At 44.3% G+C, this 18,915-nt stretch overlaps 2 protein-coding genes and 1 pseudogene across 5 annotated transcripts in view; 2 read left to right on the top strand and 1 right to left on the bottom strand.

The window, feature by feature from the left end:
- The first annotated feature begins 1,033 nt into the window (after positions 1–1,033).
- Positions 1,034–4,704, top strand: LOC114635045 (annotated as a pseudogene).
- A 135-nt stretch (positions 4,705–4,839) lies between these two features.
- LOC114635043 (formin-like protein 14) lies at positions 4,840–6,279 on the bottom strand. The gene is made up of 2 exons (XM_028783671.1): positions 6,264–6,279; positions 4,840–5,654 (listed from the first exon to the last, which is right to left on the bottom strand). The coding sequence occupies exons 1-2, from the start codon at positions 6,277–6,279 to the stop codon at positions 4,840–4,842; spliced, it is 831 nt and encodes a 276-aa protein (XP_028639504.1).
- The window catches only part of Ddx6 (DEAD-box helicase 6), a 37,183-nt gene continuing 23,130 nt past the window's right edge, over positions 4,863–18,915 (top strand). The window contains exons 1-4 of one of the 4 annotated variants that reach the window (XM_028783693.1): positions 4,863–4,894; positions 7,465–7,935; positions 12,459–12,522; positions 13,691–13,795. In XM_028783693.1, coding sequence (XP_028639526.1) covers positions 7,736–7,935; positions 12,459–12,522; positions 13,691–13,795 — 369 coding nt within the window. In that variant the 5' untranslated portion in view covers positions 4,863–4,894; positions 7,465–7,735. Of the gene's footprint in view, positions 4,895–5,041; positions 5,135–7,464; positions 7,936–12,458; positions 12,523–13,690; positions 13,796–18,915 lie in introns of those variants that run through there. The other 3 variants (XM_028783692.1, XM_028783689.1, XM_028783691.1) reach the window with 3 other exon arrangements.

Below are 18,915 nucleotides of genomic sequence, written 5' to 3'. Positions count from 1 at the left end.
AAAAAAAAAAAAAAAAAAAAACTCATTTTCATTTTTACTTTTTCTATGTATATGGGTGTCTTGCATGTATGTGTATGCACAAGGTGTGTGCCTGCCTGGTCCAGAAGCGGGTCAGACTACTGCAACTGGAGTTAGAGTCGGTTGTAAGCTGTCGTATGGGTGCTAGGAATCGAACCCAGGTCCACTGCAGGAGTAGCGTCTAACCTCTGAGCCATCCATCCTCATCTGTATTTTTTTTTTTTTTTTTTTTTTTGGTTTTTCGAGACAGGGTTTCTCTTTATAGTCCGGGCTGTCCTGGAACTCACTCTGTAGACCAGGCTGGCCTCGGACTCAGAAATCCGCCTGCCTCTGCCTCCCAAGTGCTGGGATTAAAGGCGTGCGCCACCACCGCCCGGCTTGTATTTTTTTTTTAATCACATTTAATTGTATGTGGGGGCCGAGATGTGAGGCTGAGGACAACTTGTAGGATCAAGTTCTGTCCTGATGGTGAAACTGGGGTTGTGAGACTTAGCTGCAAACATTTTATCCACTGGGAAACCTCCACTTATGTAGTTCATGTATGAGTGCTCTATCACCGTGTGTGCCTGCACACCAGGAGAGGGCATCCGATTCCATCACAGATGGTTGTGAGCCACTATGTGAGTGCTGGGAATTGAACTCGGGACCTCTGGAAGACACACTGAAAACGACCGGTGCTCTTAAGCACTGAAACATTTCTCCATTCCCACCCCACCCCTCTTCTTAAAGATACATGGTCTCATTGTATACCCCTGGCTGGCCTGGGACTCACTATGTAGACCAGGCTGGCCTCAAACTCACAAAAATTCACCTGACTCTACCTCCCAAGTGCTGTACACTTAAGGGTGTGTAACAGAAGCCTGGTCCAAAAAAGTATTTTTTACAAAGATTAATAGATTACAATTCACCTTAAAAATAAGAATCTGGAATTGTGTTCTCGGCCTTCGCCCTCCGCCTCTTGCTTGCTGAGCTCCAGCCGAAGGATAAGGGGGGTAAGTAAGGAGGTGCTCATACCATGGCTCGTACAAAGCGGACTGCCCGCAAATCCACTGGTGGTAAAGCGCCCAGGAAACAACTGGCTACAAAAGCCACTCACAAGAGTGCGCCCTCTACTGGAGGGGTGGAGAAACCTCTTCGTTACAGGCCGGGTACAGTTGCACTCCGGGAAATCAGGCGCTAACAGAAATCCACTGAACTTTTTTTTTTTTTCTTTTTTTCTTTTTTTTGGTTTTTCGAGACAGGGTTTCTCTGTGTAGCCCTGGCTGTCCTGGAACTCACTCTGTAGACCAGGCTGGCCTTGAACTCAGAAATCCGCCTGCCTCTGCCTCCCAAGTGCTGGGATTAAAGGCGTGCGCCACCACCGCCCGGCTCCAATCCTGATCTTGTAATGGTGGGGTGTGTATTTTGGGCGAGCTATGTAATTCTTCTTACCTGCAAAGAGGAAATAAACAGAAGGGCTTTCTAGGCCAGCCATGGGAATTCCAGCAACTGAGAGGTAGAGGCAGGAGGATCACTTCAAGTTTGAGGCCGGGCGGTGCGTCACCACCGCCCGGCTCCACTGAACTTCTGATTCGCAAGCTCCCCTTTCAGCGTCTGGTGCGAGAAATTGCTCAGGACTTCAAAACAGATCTGCACTTCCGGAGTGCAGCTATTGGTGCTTTGCAGGAGGCATGTGAGGCCTATCTGGTTGGCCTTTTTGAAGATACTAACCTGGGCGCTATCCACGCTAAATGTGTAACAATTATGCCAAAAGATATCCAGCTAGTTAGCCGCACAGGTGGAGAGTGTGCTTAAGAGTCCACTATGAGGGGAAACATTTCATTCTCAAAAAAAATTTTTTTTTCCTCTTCTTCCTGTTATCAGTAGTTCTGAATGCTAGATATTTTTTCCATGGGGTCAAAGGTACCTAAGTATATGATTGCGAGTGGAAACATAGGGGACAGAATCAGGTATTGGCAGTTTCTCCACGTTCATTTGTGTGTGAATTTTTAATATAAATGCAAGGTGTAAAGCATTAATGCAAGCAAAATATTTCAGTGAACACATTTCAACAGTTCAACTTTATGACAATTATAAATAAAACTCTTAAAAACTTCTGGACAATGCCAGCATTTGGATTTTTTAAAAAATAAGCAAATTTCTTATTGATGGCAACAAAACGGTGTTTGTAGCATTTTTATCATACAGTAGATTCCATCCATCACTATACTTTTCTGAGTTGTCCTGCATGCAAGTACATGTTTTTAATGTTGTCTGTCTTCTGTGTTGTTCCTGTAAGTTTGCTATTAAAATACATTAAATTAAAAAAAAAAAAGAATCTGGGCTAGAGATTTAGCTTAGTGCTAATCTATTTGAATTAGGGAGAAAAATGTGTTATAATCATTGGCTCTCTCAACCATTAAAACTGAACCCACATATTAAAAAAAAAAAAAAAAGGTCTGGCCACGCGGTGGTGGGGACACCTTTAATCCCAGCAGAGGGAGGCAGAGGCAGGTAGATCTCTGTGAGTTTGAGGACAGCTGGTCTGTTCTGCAGACAGAATTCAAGACAGCCAGGGCTACACAGAGAAACCCTGTCTGGAAAACAAAACAGAAAGAGAAAGAAAGAAAGAAAGAAAGAAAGAAAGAAAGAAAGAAAGAAAGAAAGAAAGAAAGAAAGGAAGGAAGGAAGGAAGGAAGGAAGGAAGGAAGGAAGGAAGAAAGAGGGAGGGAGGGAGGGAAAGGAAGGGAAAGGAAGGGAAAGGAAGAAAGAGAGAGAAAGGAAGGAAGGAAGAAAGAGGGAAGAAGGGAGGGAGAAACAGAGTTGGAGAGACCGCTAAGCAGTTAAGAACACAGGCTGTACTTGCAGAGGAGCATGGTTCATTTCTAGAACCCTCATGGTAGCTTACAATCTTTTGTAACTCCAGTTCCAAGGAATCAGAGGACCCTTTCTGGCCTCCTCAGGCCCCAGGCACACATGTGGTACAGAGACATACAGGTACCCATACACATCAAATAATATAAACCTTAAAAGAAATAAATAAAAACTTTTAGTCAGGGGTTGATGGTAAATGTCTCTAACTCTAGCATACAGGAGGCAGGTGGGCCTATGAGTTCGAGGCCAGCCTGTACTATATAACGTGCGTTCCAGGCAGCCAGAGCTACACAGAGAAATTGTCTCAACAAACAAACAAACAAACAAACACAAGCCCAAAAGAGGCAAACAAAGCCTCATACCTTTTCTTAAGAGATCACTTAGCTTCTCTCTAGGGTGAACACAAGGTACAGGCCTATTCCCTTGCATGAGTAGGTATTTTAAAATCTGGATGGAAGATAAAATGTGTTGAACTCAGAATTGCAAAAAGCATCCTCGGGCCGGGCGGTGGTGGCGCACGCCTTTAATCCCAGCACTTGGGAGGCAGAGGCAGGCGGATTTCTGAGTTTGAGGCCACCCTGCTCTACAGAGTGAGTTCCAGGACAGCCAGGGCTACACAGAGAAACGCTGTCTCGAAAAAACAAACAAACAAACAAAAGCATCCTCATCATAATAATAAATTAAGAGTACAGGGTGTCGTGGCACATACTTGTAAATCCTTGTTCTATGGAACTAAATCAGAATCACCAAATGACAACTGGCCATTATTTGACTCAGTGCTTGCTATGGCCCGTGTAGTCATCAGAGAGTTTGGTAAAGACTTGGGCTCTCAAGTTAAAAAAAAAAAAAAATCAGGCTTATTCTGATTGGATGTTGCTGTCTAGAAAGCAGGAGGAGGGCTGGAAGCAGGGAGTCATTGGTTTAGAGCGCATATTTGGCTTCCTCTGATTGGTCTCAAGTTGGAAGCAGCGGTAAAAATATGGAAGCTGCTAGTCTGTGACTAAGTATTGACTGTCCAGGACCCTTTAACGTCGGTGTTCTAGTACGGGTCGTACTGTCACAAATGGTTTGACCATTGTCAGTATTTCCAGCCCTCCAGCAGCGTTAAGACGCAGGTCTGTCCTTTCTCTTCGGCCCAGCTCAATTTCTACTTAGCAAACAAAATTGTTTGTTTGGTTTGGAACAAGCCGGCTTTCTAGGTTAAGGCTAAGACATCAGGATCCGAGAGTCACAGAGTCAAACGCACAAATATCTGCAGTGAGGGTCAGGCAGGAGGATCTACTGGTTTCCCATTTTTTCACGGCGAGCCCTCGCTCGCAGAGGCGACCGACCCGCCCTTCTTTCTAGAAGAGTGTCACTGCGGGCAGGAGCAAAGGGTCACCTCGCCTGCACTCCGGGCTTGCAAGCCCACGACCGAGGGCGCGCTCCCGGCTCACGCTTTCCCCGGCCGCCCTTCCCGCTGACTCGCCGACAGCATCGGCCCCGCAGGCCCCGTTTTTCTGCTCGTCCCTGGGCGGAGGTGCGCCCTGGCCTCGCCGCGGCCTCCGGGCCACCCCGGGTCAGTCCCAGCGCGTCCGGGGTCAGCAGTCAGCAGACGTCCCCTCCGGCCCGGACCCGCCAAGCCCAGCTCCGGAGGACGAAGACACACAAGGGCGACTCTCCCCGGCCACCATTCATTTCCCCATCGGTCTCCTCAGCTCTGCAGGCAAGCCCTCCCTCTCGTCCGTCTGTCCGTCCGTCCCTCCCGAGAGCTGCCCCGTGTTTTCCCCGAGCTCGGCCCCGTCCGAGACGGGTCTCTCCCGACCCTTGCCCGCAGCGCCCAGGAAGCCGTGACGCCGCGGCGGCTGCGGCGGCCGAGCTCTCGCCATCTTGTGTGGAGGAGGAGCCGCGGCCGCCGCCATGCGGAGAGGCTGGGAAGGAGGGAGGGAGGCGACGGCGGCGGGCGAGGGAGGGGGCAGAGCAGCAGAGTCAGCTCAGCCCGGCGGCGACATCGGGGGCGCCGGCACAGCGGGCTGCGGCCGAGGTAGAGCGGGGTGGCGGTGGCGGTGGCGGTGGCGACGGCGCGGGCGGCGAGCGGCGAGCGGCGCGGCGGGGGCGGGGCGGCGGGCGTAGCGGCGAGGGGCCGGGTGGGGGCGGGCGGAGGTTTCCGAGGAGGAAGGAGCCGCCGCCATTTTGGGAGCTTCGAGTCAACAATAAAGGACCGAGGGTGCGGAGCGGGAGTGGCCTCGGTGGTAGGACTCGGGCCCGAGCTGCGGGGCGTGGGGTGAGGCGGTGTGGTCGGGGTTGACAGGGCCCTGGGGGTCGCGGGGAGCCCCCTGGGGCGGGCGTCGGGGCGCGCTTTGAGGCGGAAGCCCGAGGCCCAGGCCTGGCCCGGGGAGGACGGGCGGGTGGCGGCTGAGAGGAGCGGGGGCGGCGGAGAGGAGTGGAACCGAGGAATGCGGTGTGTGCGGGGTCTGGAGGAGGAGCGGCGGAGTGCTCTGGGCGAGCGGTGTGCTGGACGGGAGCGGGGACGGAGACGGAGCGGCGGCGGCCGGGACTCCGGAGTGAGGTTGGAAGTGCGAGGCAGCCCTGTTGGGGGCGGCAGGGCTGTGCTGTCCGGGAGACCCGGCTAGGAGAGGACCGGCAGCTGCTCGGTTGCAAGTAGGCCTTGCAGGTTTTCGGGAGACTCGGCGGCGTCAGAGGAAAGGAGAGGCGGACCAGTTTCGGGGTTCTCTTCCGGGCCTTCGGAGGGGAGTCCCTATTGTTTCCCCCTCGCAGAGCTGGTTCCGGCTCTTGTGGCGTAGCTAGGATTGCAGGGCAGAAACCCTTTTGCGTTTTGGTCCGAGGGAGCTGAATTTGAAGAGAGTGAAGTTGGGGGAGGGGGCGAGGAATTATTGCCCTACGGTTACCGGACTCGGATTCTCAGCTTAGGTTTTTCCCTTCGCCATAGCCCCCTTTTCCTTCAGAAGACCCCCCAATCACTCCCAACTTCCTGCTGAGGCTTAGAGAAATCGCGCTGTATTTGCAAACAAAAGCCCTTGTTGGAGCTTATGGTACTGTTTTAAAGGTGTGAAAACTGTCAATTGCTAACCCCGGTCTGGGCCGTGCTGTAATTAACTCTGCCAGGGGCTCCTCCCAACTAAGTCTACCGTCCTTCGTGTTTTTGTTTGTTTTGTTTTAGGAATATAACTTGCAAATTCTAAATTGGGAAGGGGTAGGACGAGTATTTTCCCCCACTGAGACGTAGAGCTGCAGTGCAGGTATCAGTTCCTGGAGGGAGCAGTTATCAAAGTCTCTGGGTTGAAGGCGCTAGGAGGTCTTACTGTGCTTGATTGACAGTACTGATGGTGTGGGTTAGTATTCAGAGGTTGCCCTCTTCATCCTCATAGTGCTGTACAAACAGTAAGACGTACCCGATGCTGTGACCATGTGCTGTCAGTACAGAAAATACTTATTAACAGAACAAATAAACAACGTTGTATGATAAGAAGCATTTCTGAGCAAGTTGATATATAACGAGATATCTTTTGACTTGAAAATTTTGAATTTGGGATACTTGGTGTGTGGCAAAGATAACCAGAGGCTAATTTAGTTTTGGGAGCTAGTGAAATGTAAGGGGGTTACAAAATAAAACTGAAGGAGTTGGGCTTATAGTGGTCCTCAGTACTTTTTTACTTACAATTTAAAGTAGAGGAGGTTGACCAACTCTTTATGAAAATAATTGTTAATTAAACTCCATATTCTGGGTGAATTGGGAGAATTTTATTAAACCTACAAGTTTTTCTCTCTCCCTTCCCCCTTAACTACAAAACCTCCCTTCCTTTCCTGCCCCCCATACCTTTGAACTTTATTTTAAATTAGGACATACTTTTGAAAAGTGTTATATTAAAAGGCAACACTAACAGCTTTCAGCTTTTAGGGGTCTTCTTTTTTCTTTGTTTTTCTTTTCTTCGGATCTTTAAGAGTTTTTCCGAGCAAAAGATTTTTGACATGTAGACTGCTCCGCACAGATCTTTTGACTGCTTCATTTATTTTGGTAAGGACAAAACTCAGCTCAAAAAAAGATGCTTAGCTTCTGTAATTGAAACTGGTAAGAAGACCTTTTTTTTAATTTGAAAAGTTTTCTCATTTAAAGGTTTTTGGTTGCCGTCAGAAGTAGAAAAATGTTAGTGAATTACCTGGTCTTGGTCAAGCCTAGATGTACATTAAGTAAATTGAGTGATATTTCAAGTCTTAATGCAATTAAATGTAATGACTTTTAGAGGTGGCAGGACTTTGAGAGAATTCACCAGAAAGGAGATTGAAGAACAGATTGTGATTTGAGAGTGAATTTGAATTTTATCAATAGTATCTTTCTGCCTCATTTTCTCTAAGTTGCTTTGATCTTGGAATTTTAAATGTTTGAGGTTAGGTTTTTCTGTTTGTTTTTTTTTAAATAGATTGGGTCTTCAAGGCAGTTCTTTGCTGTGTGTTTCCTGTCTCAAGCAGTGATTGGCCTGAGTGTGGCTGTTTGTGTTCTTTAGAAGATGAACGCTCCAAAGGAGGTCTGAAAGGGAACAATTTTTTCCCCCCTGACTTTGTTGTCTGCTAATTTATTTTTTTTCTTTGTTTCAGATTGAAGTGAGTGAATTCAGATATAATTCAAGCTTGTTAGAGGGCTTTAAAAAAAATACAAAGTTGATTCGGTGCATGAAAGCAAGTTAACTACTGCTGCTTACCGTTGAGAGACTTACAGGTGCTTGCCTGAATTGCAATAAAGGACTCATATATTGAGCAAGACTTATTTATCTCTTCATTTTGGAGAGCCTCATAAACTGTTATTACAGTTTCTCTACTGACTTTGAAAAGTTTGAAGTTTGAAAGACACCTGTGCAGCTCACAAAGCATGAGCACAGCCAGAACCGAGAACCCTGTTATCATGGGTCTGTCCAGTCAGAATGGCCAGCTGAGGGGCCCTGTGAAGGCCAGCGCTGGCCCTGGAGGAGGGGGCACACAGCCACAGCCACAGATGAACCAGTTGAAGAACACCAGCACAATCAATAACGGCACTCAGCAGCAAGCACAGAGCATGGCTGCCACTATTAAGTAAGTGTTAGGAGGGCTGGGGTCCCACGTCAGCTTACTTCTGTTGGTGACCGCTCTGTGCTCTACATTAACCATCTTGATTGCAGATGGATGACAGATCGCTTTGTTATGGCCAGTAGGTATTTATAATCGAATAATGTAATGTGTATCTGCCATTGTCATTTACCCAGCAAGTGATGAACACAGAGGTCTGTAAATTACTGTGTTTAGAAATAAATGTGCTGTTGTTAGTTTAGTGTAGAAGGTAATTCTAGGTTATGTGGAAAAAATGATCCCATTCTGTTTGTTTTTGAGCAGGCTTATTCAGTAGCCCAGGCTAACCTGGAACTCGTGGCAATCTTCCTGTTTCGGTCTACGAAGTACTAAGGTTACACCTGTGAGCCACCATATCTGACATTGTTTTTTGCTTCTAGTGTTACCACTGCAACTTACCCTAGTTTTCACAGCAGTTTAAGATTACTTGAAATTTTGAAAAAGAAATTTTATTTTATGTGTATGGGCATTTCAGCTGTATGTATGTTTCTTTACTGTATGATGTCTGGTATTCATAAAGGCCAGAAGAGTGTGTTGAAGCCACTGAAACATAATGTTATAAATGATGGTGAGTCTCTTAGTGGGTGATGGGAATTGAACCTGGGCCAGTGCTTCTAACCAATAAACCATTTCTTCACACACACACACACACACACACACACCCCACACACACCCCACCCCACCCCACCCCCACCCCCCATAAAAGCAAATTTAAAGATTCAAACTTTAAGACAGACTCTCCAGGCAGTGGTGGTACATGCCTTTATTTCTAGCACCAGGGAGGCAGAGGCAAGTACATCTCTGAGTTCCAGGACAGCCAGGGTCCCCTCCACCCCAAAAAAGAGGCTCATTTTATTTTATTTTTAGTTTTTTGAGACAGAGTTTCTCTGTGTAGTCTTCTGTAGACTGGGCTGGCCTTGAACTCACAGAGATTGGATTTCTTAGTGTTGGGATAAGGGCATGGCTTAGGGGCTTATTTTGTAATCCTGGCTACTGGCCTGGAATTTGGGTGTGTAAACCAGGCTGCTTTTGAACTTCCTGTGTAAAACTTCTGAGTACTAGAACTATAGGTATATACTACTATACTCACTTAATAAGCCTTCTAAGCTCCAAGGATATTCACTCCCATTTTACCTATACCTTGTTTTGTTTATGGAATTGACTTTTCAGCCAGTTGTGGTGACTAGGGTTGGAAGATTGCCTGAGTTATATATATAGTGTGTGTACAGCCTAGAATGTCTTACATAGAAAGACATTCATTGTTTCAGCTCTGCCTCTCTGCCAAGAAAATGTTTCTCCTCTGAGGATATATACAAAATCATAGAAATTTAGAATTTTGAATTCTTGGGACTATACTTTTTTATTTGGAGAAGTCTTAAATATGTTTGTTAAACTTAAAATTCTAGAGTTGTCATCTTATTGTAGTTGGATGTTTGTTTGTTTGTTTGTTTTATTTGTTCATTTTGCTGTTTTTGACTTAAGGTCTTTTAGTGAAGAAGTTGAGACTAGCTTTGAGCTGTGTGACCCAAACTAGCCTTAAACTTGTGGTCCAGTTATCTCAGAGAACTCTCAGGTGATCTACAGGCTTAGCTCACAACAGAATATTTTTTAAAGCAGAATTTGTAGGTCATCTTTAACTGCTCGGGCATTAGTGGCACAAGTCTTCAATCACAGCACTCAGGAAGTGGAGGTAGAAGCAGGTGGATCTCTTGGTGGACAGCCAAAGTGACACAGAGAAACTCAAAAATAAAGAAACTGTCACTCTAAAGATTGGTTTATAGGCCGGGCGGTGGTGGCGCATGCCTTTAATCCCAGCACTCGGGAGGCAGAGGCAGGCGGATTTCTGAGTTCGAGGCCAGCCTGGTCTACAGAGTGAGTTCCAGGACAGCCCGGGCTATACAGAGAAACCCTGTCTCGAAAAACCAAAAAAAAAAAAAAAAAAAAAAAAAGATTGGTTTATAAAGAGTTAACATTAAAAACTTTACACTGATGGAAGTTGGGCTTCTATTAAAAATAAAGACGTTCATAAAATGATTTATTATTTACAAATCTTCTTACAGTGATACGTTGGCTTATTGACTTTCTTTGTTTTCCTTCTTGTTTTTTAGATAGGGTCTTTGTAGCACTCCCCTGGTTGATTGGTAGGATTATATAGGTGGGTGTCATCATCCTGAGTTTGAACTGCATCAGAGTTTTATAAGCTGGATCATTCTAGGCAAAACTTGTCTTCCCTGGCTACCAGAGTGTATAGAATATTGCTATGCGATTCACTATTGGTCTCTAAGTTCTCACCTTTTTATTGTTACTGTTTTGAGACAGGACCACACTGTATTAATCCTGGCTAACCGGGATCCCTGTATGAAGACCAGGTTGGTCTTAGCCTGCCTGCCTGTGCCTCCCATTTGCTGGTATTAGAAGCATAGTGATTTTAACTAGTATAGAAATGAGAATATTTTCTAAATTGTAGTTTCTTTAAACACAAATAGGCAAGCAAAATTTAGGCTCCTTTCCTTCCCAAAGGCAGATATATATTTCAATATGAAAGTAGTGTTTTTAGTAGAATTTTTGATTTGAGAGAATAGTTTTTCTTCTGGGGTTAGTGGTTTCTTTCCAGTTCTGTTGTCTTTTTCTGCATCTTAGTGTGTCATCTCTTTGAAGCTGTCTGAATTTTGTCAGCTGTTTTAGAACTCTTTAATAGTTATCTATGGCCTGTTTTCTGATTTTGATTTTTCATTTTTAAGATATGATTGAGTGGGGGCTGGAGAGATGGCTCAGTGGTAAGGAATACTGAATGCTCTTTGAGAGGATCTGGGTTCAATGCCCAGCACCCACATGGCAGCTCACAACTGTCTCTTAACTCCAGTCCAGGGGATCTGACACAATCACATAGACACACCTGCAGGCAAAACACTATTGCACATAAAAATAAGTGTTTTTTAAAAGGATATAATTGAGTGCAATTTGTGGACCAGTTTTTGCACTATATCATATGTATTATGCATTGTTCAGTTTGACAGTGCTGCAAGTTATTTTACTAGGTTGTTATCTGATATTTTTGCTTAGAAAGTTCAGTGTTGGCTGAAGCAGAAGATCATGAGTCAAAGACCAGCCTGGGCTAAAAAACAAACTCTTATTTAAATAAATGAAAGAAAGGGCCGGGCAGTGGTGGCGCACGCCTTTAATCCCAGCACTTGGGAGGCAGAGACAGGTGAATTTCTGAGCCTGGTCTACAGAGTGAGTTCCAGGGCAGCCAGGGCTACACAGAGAAACCCTGTCTAGAAAAACCAAAAAAAAGGAAGGAAGGAAGGAAGGAAGGAAGGAAGGAAGGAAGGAAGGAAGGAAGGCAGGCAGGCAGGCACCTACCTGTGTTAGAGTGTTTGCACTTTATATGCAGGCACTAGCTTTAGATAAATCAAGCTTCGGGTGTTTTGGTTCAAGTTTCAAGAGTCTCCAGGTGAAATGACTGAGGTGTTCTTACTTTGTTCGGCATAGTACTGACTGCTTTTCAGAATTACCTATTTGCTTTTTGAGATAACACTTCATGTAACCCAGACTGGCCTCCCAAGAGGCTGTGTAGCCAGGGGTAACCTTCAACTCCTACACCCTCCAACTTCTACCTCCCAGGTGCTGGAATTACCTGGTGCATGCCAATGTGCCGCCTTTATATAGATTATTGATGAAATTATTAGACACCCAGTTTGTAGATGAGAGAATAGAGGTTTGGAGAAGGAATAGGAATCAAATCAAGATGTAACCTCTTTGAAACTTGAGGTCTTTGTGTGCATTTGTGTTTGGAGTCAAGGTCTTTCTGTGCTGGTGAGCCTGGGGCTTCCAGGCTCAGGTGGTCTATCTGCTTCATTCTCCTAGCTAGGACTACAGATACTCTTGGTTCTAACAAGAATCAATTAGTCGCCATAAGTTACAGGTTTGGATGACTATAGGGTACTGTGCCAAACCAGAAAGAAGGTGCTTACTATTTAAACAGATCACTTGTTGATTTTTAAGTTCTGGTTACTCTAGGTAGTCCACTGGAAACTCCCTAGCTTGTCCAATGACCTGGGTTCAATTTCTTAGCAGTACAAAAAAGAAGAAAAAAAGAAAAAAAATGTAGTTACTAAGATCTACCAAGCTGCTACCATACTGAAATTTGAAACATTGTCGCCAAAGTGTCTCCTTGAAGTGCTGTGAATTGAATTTAGCAGTTTTTAAAAGAAAATCCAGAATCTGAGCCTTTACATGAAATTGTTTTGCTGCTTAAAAAAAAAAAAAAAGAAAAGAAAAGAAAATACTATGTGGATGAAATGAAATAAAACAAGTTTTGACAAGCACTTGGTCCTTGTGTTAAGTTCATCCTCCTTGATGATTTCCCAAGAACACGTTCCTGAAGTTGATGCCCTTGTTACTCGTGTTCAGTGCTTAGATGTTTCATTGTATTATTAAGGAGGAAGCTATGAATTGTGATAACTTCGTGTTTACTATGTTCCCTCTAGACCTGGTGATGACTGGAAAAAGACTTTAAAACTCCCTCCAAAGGATCTAAGAATCAAAACTTCGGTAAGTTGGGGTATAGATCTCAAGTGGAAGAACCGGACAATTACAAGTAAAGGAGTTATGTGAAATGACTCTGCATGTGGTGGCTTTTGGTTTCTTTCGAGATAGTAGCCTATATAGTCCAGGGTTACTACAGACTTCTCCTTCCATAGCCTCTTGAGTGCTGGGGTGGAGTGTGGTTAGGTGTGCTATCCGGCTAGCACATAGGTTGTATTTTTGAGCATCTTTAGGGTTTTCAGATAGGGTTTCACTCTGGCTGAGGCTAGATGTGTTGAAATAGTTGAAACTATATAGTTAATAGATACTGGGTTGCCAAATTTTTCCTACCAGTCTTTGGTTGAATTATATAATAGGTGTAAACATATATTAAGTAGTGTGTGTATGCATGCACGCATATCTTGGTTATTTTTGTTGTTGTTGTTGCTGTTTTGTTTTTTCCCAGACAGGGTTTTAGCCCTGGGTGTCCTGAAACTAGCTCAGTAAACCAAGCTGACTGGGACACACAAAGATCCGCCTGCTTCTGCCTCTCTGCCTTCAGCCTAGCTGCATATCATAACCTAATTTTCTCAATTTATTTTTCTCAGGTTCTCAGTGAGATATATAGGTTAGGTATTATAACTACTATGTATATTCGTATGTAAGAATAAGCATTCAGAGAAGTTCTTTTATTTCAATATTCTCAACTAAGGGTGACTTTTTTTCTTCTCTCTCTCTCTCTCTCTCTCTCTCTCTTTTTTTTTTTTGGTGATGGAGGGAACCTTTAATAATAGCTAGAGATCCTTATAGTGTGTCCTCAGAACAGCTATCTGACCACAGACAGCGCATCATTGTGCTTGAGAAACCCAGACAAAGCCAAAGATATCGGTAGCTAGTGAGTGGGGAGACCTAGGGTTCGATTTTGCATCTTGTAACTAATTGAATGTCATTTGTGTAGAAATATTCTACATTAGACTATGGTCGCACATGTTTTTGCCCAAAGGTCCATTTTTAAAGTGATAATTTATTTGTTGACATTAGAGTAGTTATTCTTCAGGGAAAGTTGAACTAGAGATGAAAGCAGTAGTAATGTATGTTTTTAGATTGAAGTGGAGAAAGGGTTCAGTCTGGGGGCATACTTTTTAAGCATGCTAACTATAAAAGAACCTTGACTGTAGTTTGTTTGTTTGATTAGGATGTGACCTCCACAAAAGGAAATGAGTTTGAAGATTACTGTTTGAAAAGAGAGTTGCTAATGGGAATTTTTGAAATGGGCTGGGAAAAGCCATCTCCTATTCAGGTATGTTCATCCTTTTGTTGCATGAAGTTATGGGTCATGCATTGTACACTTCAGCAAACACTGTAAAACATTCTTACAGCTGGGCGTGGTGGCAGACACCTTCAATCCCAGTACTCAGGAGGCAAGGTGGGCAGATTTCTGTGAGTTCAAGGCCAGCCTGGTTTACAGAGTAAGTTCCAGGACAGCTAGGACCACAGAGAGCCTGTCTTGAAAAACAAAACAGAAAATAAATAAAAAATGTTGACGTGTATGGGGTGTTTTATCTGTATGTATGTCTGGTACCCAGCAAGAAGAGGATCTCAAAGTCTGTGGAGCTGGAGTTAAAGATGGTTGTGAGCCACAGTGTGACATGGTGACGTGTTTGTGTGTGCAAGGACAGTATTTTTCTGAATTCTGTGTGTGTGTATTTGAGACAGGCTTTGATCTAGTCCACACTAGCCTAGGATTTATAGTAGAGCTGAAAGTGGTCTTTGAGCTCTTGTTTCTTGCCTCACCCTCCCAAATCTAGGATTGTAGGCAAATATCACTACTCCCAGCTTTTTTTTCTTGAACTTTTAAAGGTTAAGTCACAGAATCCATCCCTTATGAGTCTCTTGGTGTTTATCTCCCAAGAATAGGAGCTATGTGTCTGTGGGGTTCTTTTTTCTTTTTCTTTTTCTTTTGGTTTTTCTAGACAGGGTTTCTCTGTGTAGTCCTGGCTGTCCTGGAAGTCACTCTGTAGACCAGGCTGGCCTCGAACTCGGAAATCCGCCTGCCTCTGCCTCCCAAGTGCTGGGATTAAAGGCGTGCTCCATCACTGCCCGGCTTGTGGGGTTCTTTGTTGTCATTGGTTGATGGTTCAATATTTCTTTTTTATATTTATTTAAAATTGTATATTTTTATATGTTTGAGTGTTTTGCCTGAATGTATGTTCATGTGCCATGTGTGTGCATTGCCTGATGAGGCCAGACAAGAGTGTTGGATCCCTCGGAACTGGAATTTTAAGTGGTCTTGTACTGCCGTGTGAATTCTGGGAATCAAACCTGGATTCTCTGGAAGAGCAGCTAGTGTTTTTGACTGCTGAGCCAGCTGTTCAGCCCCTGGATTTTATTTTTAACATTTTGTGGATGTGCAGAGGTCAGACACTTAGAGGAGTCAGTTCTCTTTCTACTATGTGGATTCTGGGGATCAGACTCAGGTGGTTGTACTTTTATCTACCAAGCCATCTTACTGGCCCTGTTGCTTTTTGAGACAGGGTCTCGTGTATCCCAGCTGGACTCAGACTCTTTGTATCTAAAGGTGACCTTAAACTTGTAACCCTTCTGTAGAAGAGCGCGGGGATTCCAGGCTTATAGTCTTGCCTGGTTCTATAGTGCTGGAGGTCGAAGTCAGAGTTTTATGCCTGCTGGGGGAGCACTCTACCAGCTGAACTACATCTCCAGGCTCTTCCATTTATTTTTTTTAAACAGACATTTCTGATGAGTCCCTGTGATTTGGCTCAAGTCATGTTTTCTCAGCAAAAATACTGCAAAGCAGATTTTCTAGGTGTTGAATTTGAAGGTGCATATAGTCTGATTGACATCTCATTAATTTGGATTATCTTGTTAAAATCCAAGTTTTGTCTGTTTTTCCCTCCTCCATAATGTATGATGTCTACTACTTTTTGCCTCTCCATTAAAACTAATATAAACATTCTAGAGAATATTTAAAAACAAAGCTAATAGCCTTTTCTTTGTCAAGCTTTCCTGGTTATTAATAATAATTTCCTAATTACCATCTTTAGTCTTCCTTGATCCCATTGGTCTGGATTGTAGTGAGTTTCAGCTTCATCGGTCCTTCCATATTTGGCCCTTGTAAAGAAGAACCTGCCCTTATATGTGCCTTTAAAAGAGTATTTGGGGTTTGTGATGCTAAGGGTTGAACTTGGGGCCTGGGTCATGATAGCTGAATGCTCTAGCACTGAGTTCCACCACCAGGCTTTTGCAGCCTAATGTATACAGTTAGGAAGTAACAACAAAAATAACTATGGTTGGGGTCACCACAGCACGACGGACTATATTAAAGGGTCACAGCACTAGGAAGTTGAAAACGACTGTTCTTGTTTGACCCAGTCTCTGGCTGGCTTTGAACTCTCTATGAAGCTGAGAATGACCTTAAACCTCACACCCAATTTATTCAGTACTGAGGATCAGACCTATGAAAAGCATAAAATAGTGATTCTTAGAATCACTCAAAAGTCTAGATCCAAAAAGAGATTTACAGTTCACCTAGTACAAAATGAGCCTCATGGTAGGCTGGCTGCCTCTGCTCTTTTTCTTTGGGTAGAATTTTGCTGTGTAGCTAAGCTGACTCCCAACTCAAGATCTTCCAGCCTTAACCTTCCCAAGTGCTAGAATTGGTATGCACGGGCCAGCAAGCCTGCCTCTTACCTACCTACCTTCTCTCCTTATCCCTTCTCTCCCTTCCCCTTTTCTTGGCTTTTCAAGACAGGGTTTCTCTATGTAACCCTGTCTGTACTAGAACTTGCTCTGTAAACCAGGCTAGCTTCAAACTCAGATCTGCCTGTTTCCTCCTGGGATTAAAGGTATGGGACACTGCCCAGCTGTTACCCATTTTCTTGTTTTTCCTTAAAATGAATGATTATCTTTTTCAGTATTTAAAACTACAGGGTTTTTTTTGCTCATGTTATGTGTTTGCCTGTATGTACACAAGTGCACTGTGTGGGTGCCTGGTGCTGGCTTAGACAAGAAGAGGCCTCTGCCTCCTCCTGGAACTGGAGTTAGAGCCAGCTATTGAGCTGCTACTGGGTGCTGGGAATCACGTCTAGTCTCTCTCCAGGAGCTCTTAACCACTGAGTCGTCTCTCCAGCCTGGAGATAGTTTGAAAGGACATACTTTTTTAGAGTTTTTTTTTTTTAATGTATGTGTTTTACCTGCACTAAGTGCAGGCCTGTTCCTGGAAGAGATGAGAAGAGAGTGTCCAATCTGGGATTAGAGATACATGTAGATTCTGAGAACTGAATCTGGGTCTTCTGTATTAGGAGAGGTACTCGTAGCCGCTAAGCAGTTTAATGGCTGTTTTCCAATAAAATATCAAAGCCTTCTTGATTAGATGTTTGAGCTATCCATATTTGAATTTTGTGTGTTTTGGTTTTCAGTGTTACTCGTTTTTTTGTTACTGTTTCGTGTGTTTGTGTTTGCAGATAGGGCCTTTCTCTGTAGCCCATGCTAGCCTGGAACTTACTGTATAGCCCAGGTTGTCCTAGAAGCTGCAGCAATCCTCCTGGCTCAGCTTCCCAAGTACTGGGTTACAGGTATGAGTTTTCAGTTCTCTGCTGAACTTTGTGTGTTGTGTGTATGTACAGGCCAGAGGATGACCTGAGGTGTTATCACCAGTCACTAAGTATAGTGAATCTATACTTAGTTGGTGAATCTCAGGGTTCTGTTTGTCTTTGCTTCCCTGAGGTTGGGATTTCACACCCCTGCTGTCATGCTTGGCCTTTTTACCTGGGTGCTGGGAATCAAATTCAAGTTCTGGTGCTATTGAAGAAAGTATAGAACCAAATGAGCTATTTCCCTAGCCCCTGGACAGCTTTTGAGAGGTGACGTTTAGTTATGATTTGGCAGAAAGCTGATTGGAGAATGAGGCATATGAAATTGTTTTCTCAAAAGAGGTTTTATAGTGACAACTTGGAGCTAGACACCCAACAGATTGTGCCTATACATCTCTCTAGATGTGGCTATCTGTAACAGATACTCACTGTGAACCCTGTGTCCAGTAGTGGGGAGGGCCTGGGAATCTGCTTTTCTCTAGTCAACATTGTACTAGCTTTGGATTCTGATTGTGAGGTAGCCTGCCCCCCCTCTTCCCCCCCCCCTTAAATTTATTTTATGTACATGAATATACTGTAGCTGTCTTTAGACCCACCAGAAGAGGACATCAGATCTCACTACAGATGGTTGTGAGCCACCATGTGGTCGCTGCAAATTGAACTCAGGACCTCTGGAAGAGCAGTCAGTGCTCTTAACTGCTGAGCCATCTTTCCAGGCCCCTGTGGTGGCACCTCGTTGCATGTTGAGTTATGTGAGGATCAGAGGACAGTTTGGGTGTCAGTACTTGCGTTTTGCTTTAAAGCAGAGGCTCTCTTTCCTCTGCCTTCCCGGTTTCCTTCATTGATGTGCATGCTAGGCTAGGCTGCCGTGCCTGGCTTACCTTTTATGTGGCTTTGGGATTCAGATTCAGGTCCTTCTGCTTGCTCGTGTTAGTTAGTTAGTTAGTTAGTTAGTTAAACACTGTTAATAAGCGAATCATTTTCTCCTCATCTGAGTGGTTTATACTTGGTAATTACAGCATTCTGAGTCCTTTAGTGAGTTATTCTCCCTGATCATGGGTTAAAGTAAGGCTAAAAGAATTAGTTTTGCCTTCAAATTATTTCTTTACTGTTGTCTTTATAAGTTTGGATGTTTCTTACAGTAGGTTGGAAATTCTCTTTCTCTCCCTCCCTTTTCATTTTTTTAAAAAGATTGGATTTTTTTTTAAAGATTGATTTATTTTCTGTGCATTGGTGTTTTGCCTGCACGTCTGTGAGGATGCCAAGTCCACAGTAGCTAGAGTTGCAGACAGTTAGGAGCTGCCATATGGGTGCTTAGGAATCGAACCCTGGTCCTCTGGAAGAGCAGCCAGTGTTCTTAACTGCTGAGCTGTCTCTCCAGCCTCCCTTTAAGTCGTGGTCTTACTCTGTAGTCGAGGCTGGCCTAGAATTGACATACGTCCCCCTGCCTCTGCCTTTCAGGCTTGTGCCACTGTGCCCAGCATCTTGGTTCCTCTCCCACCCCAACCTGCAGTGAATCCATCACATTGAAAATTAAGGTGGTTTTGTTCTTTTAATTTTGAAACAATCTGTTTTTAGCCCAGGATGGCCCCAAACTCAAGGTGATCTTTGTACCTCAGCCTCCCGAGTACTGAAATTAAAGACAAGTGCCACCAACCTAGGGTCTCACCATGTAGCTCTTGCTGGTCTTAAACACACAGAGATCCTCCTTCTTTCTGCCCTGGTACTGTGATTAAAGATGTATGTCACCATGCTGTCCCTCCTACCCCCTTGAGATTGAATTGTTTTTTAAGCCTTTATCAACAAGTAT

The sequence above is a fragment of the Grammomys surdaster genome, unplaced genomic scaffold (assembly GCF_004785775.1).
Source record: "Grammomys surdaster isolate TR1022 unplaced genomic scaffold, NIH_TR_1.0 1164, whole genome shotgun sequence".
Lineage (NCBI taxonomy): Eukaryota > Metazoa > Chordata > Mammalia > Rodentia > Muridae > Grammomys > Grammomys surdaster.
The sequence above is the reverse complement of the archived record's forward strand: the minus strand, read 5'-3'. Positions and strand labels throughout refer to the sequence as shown.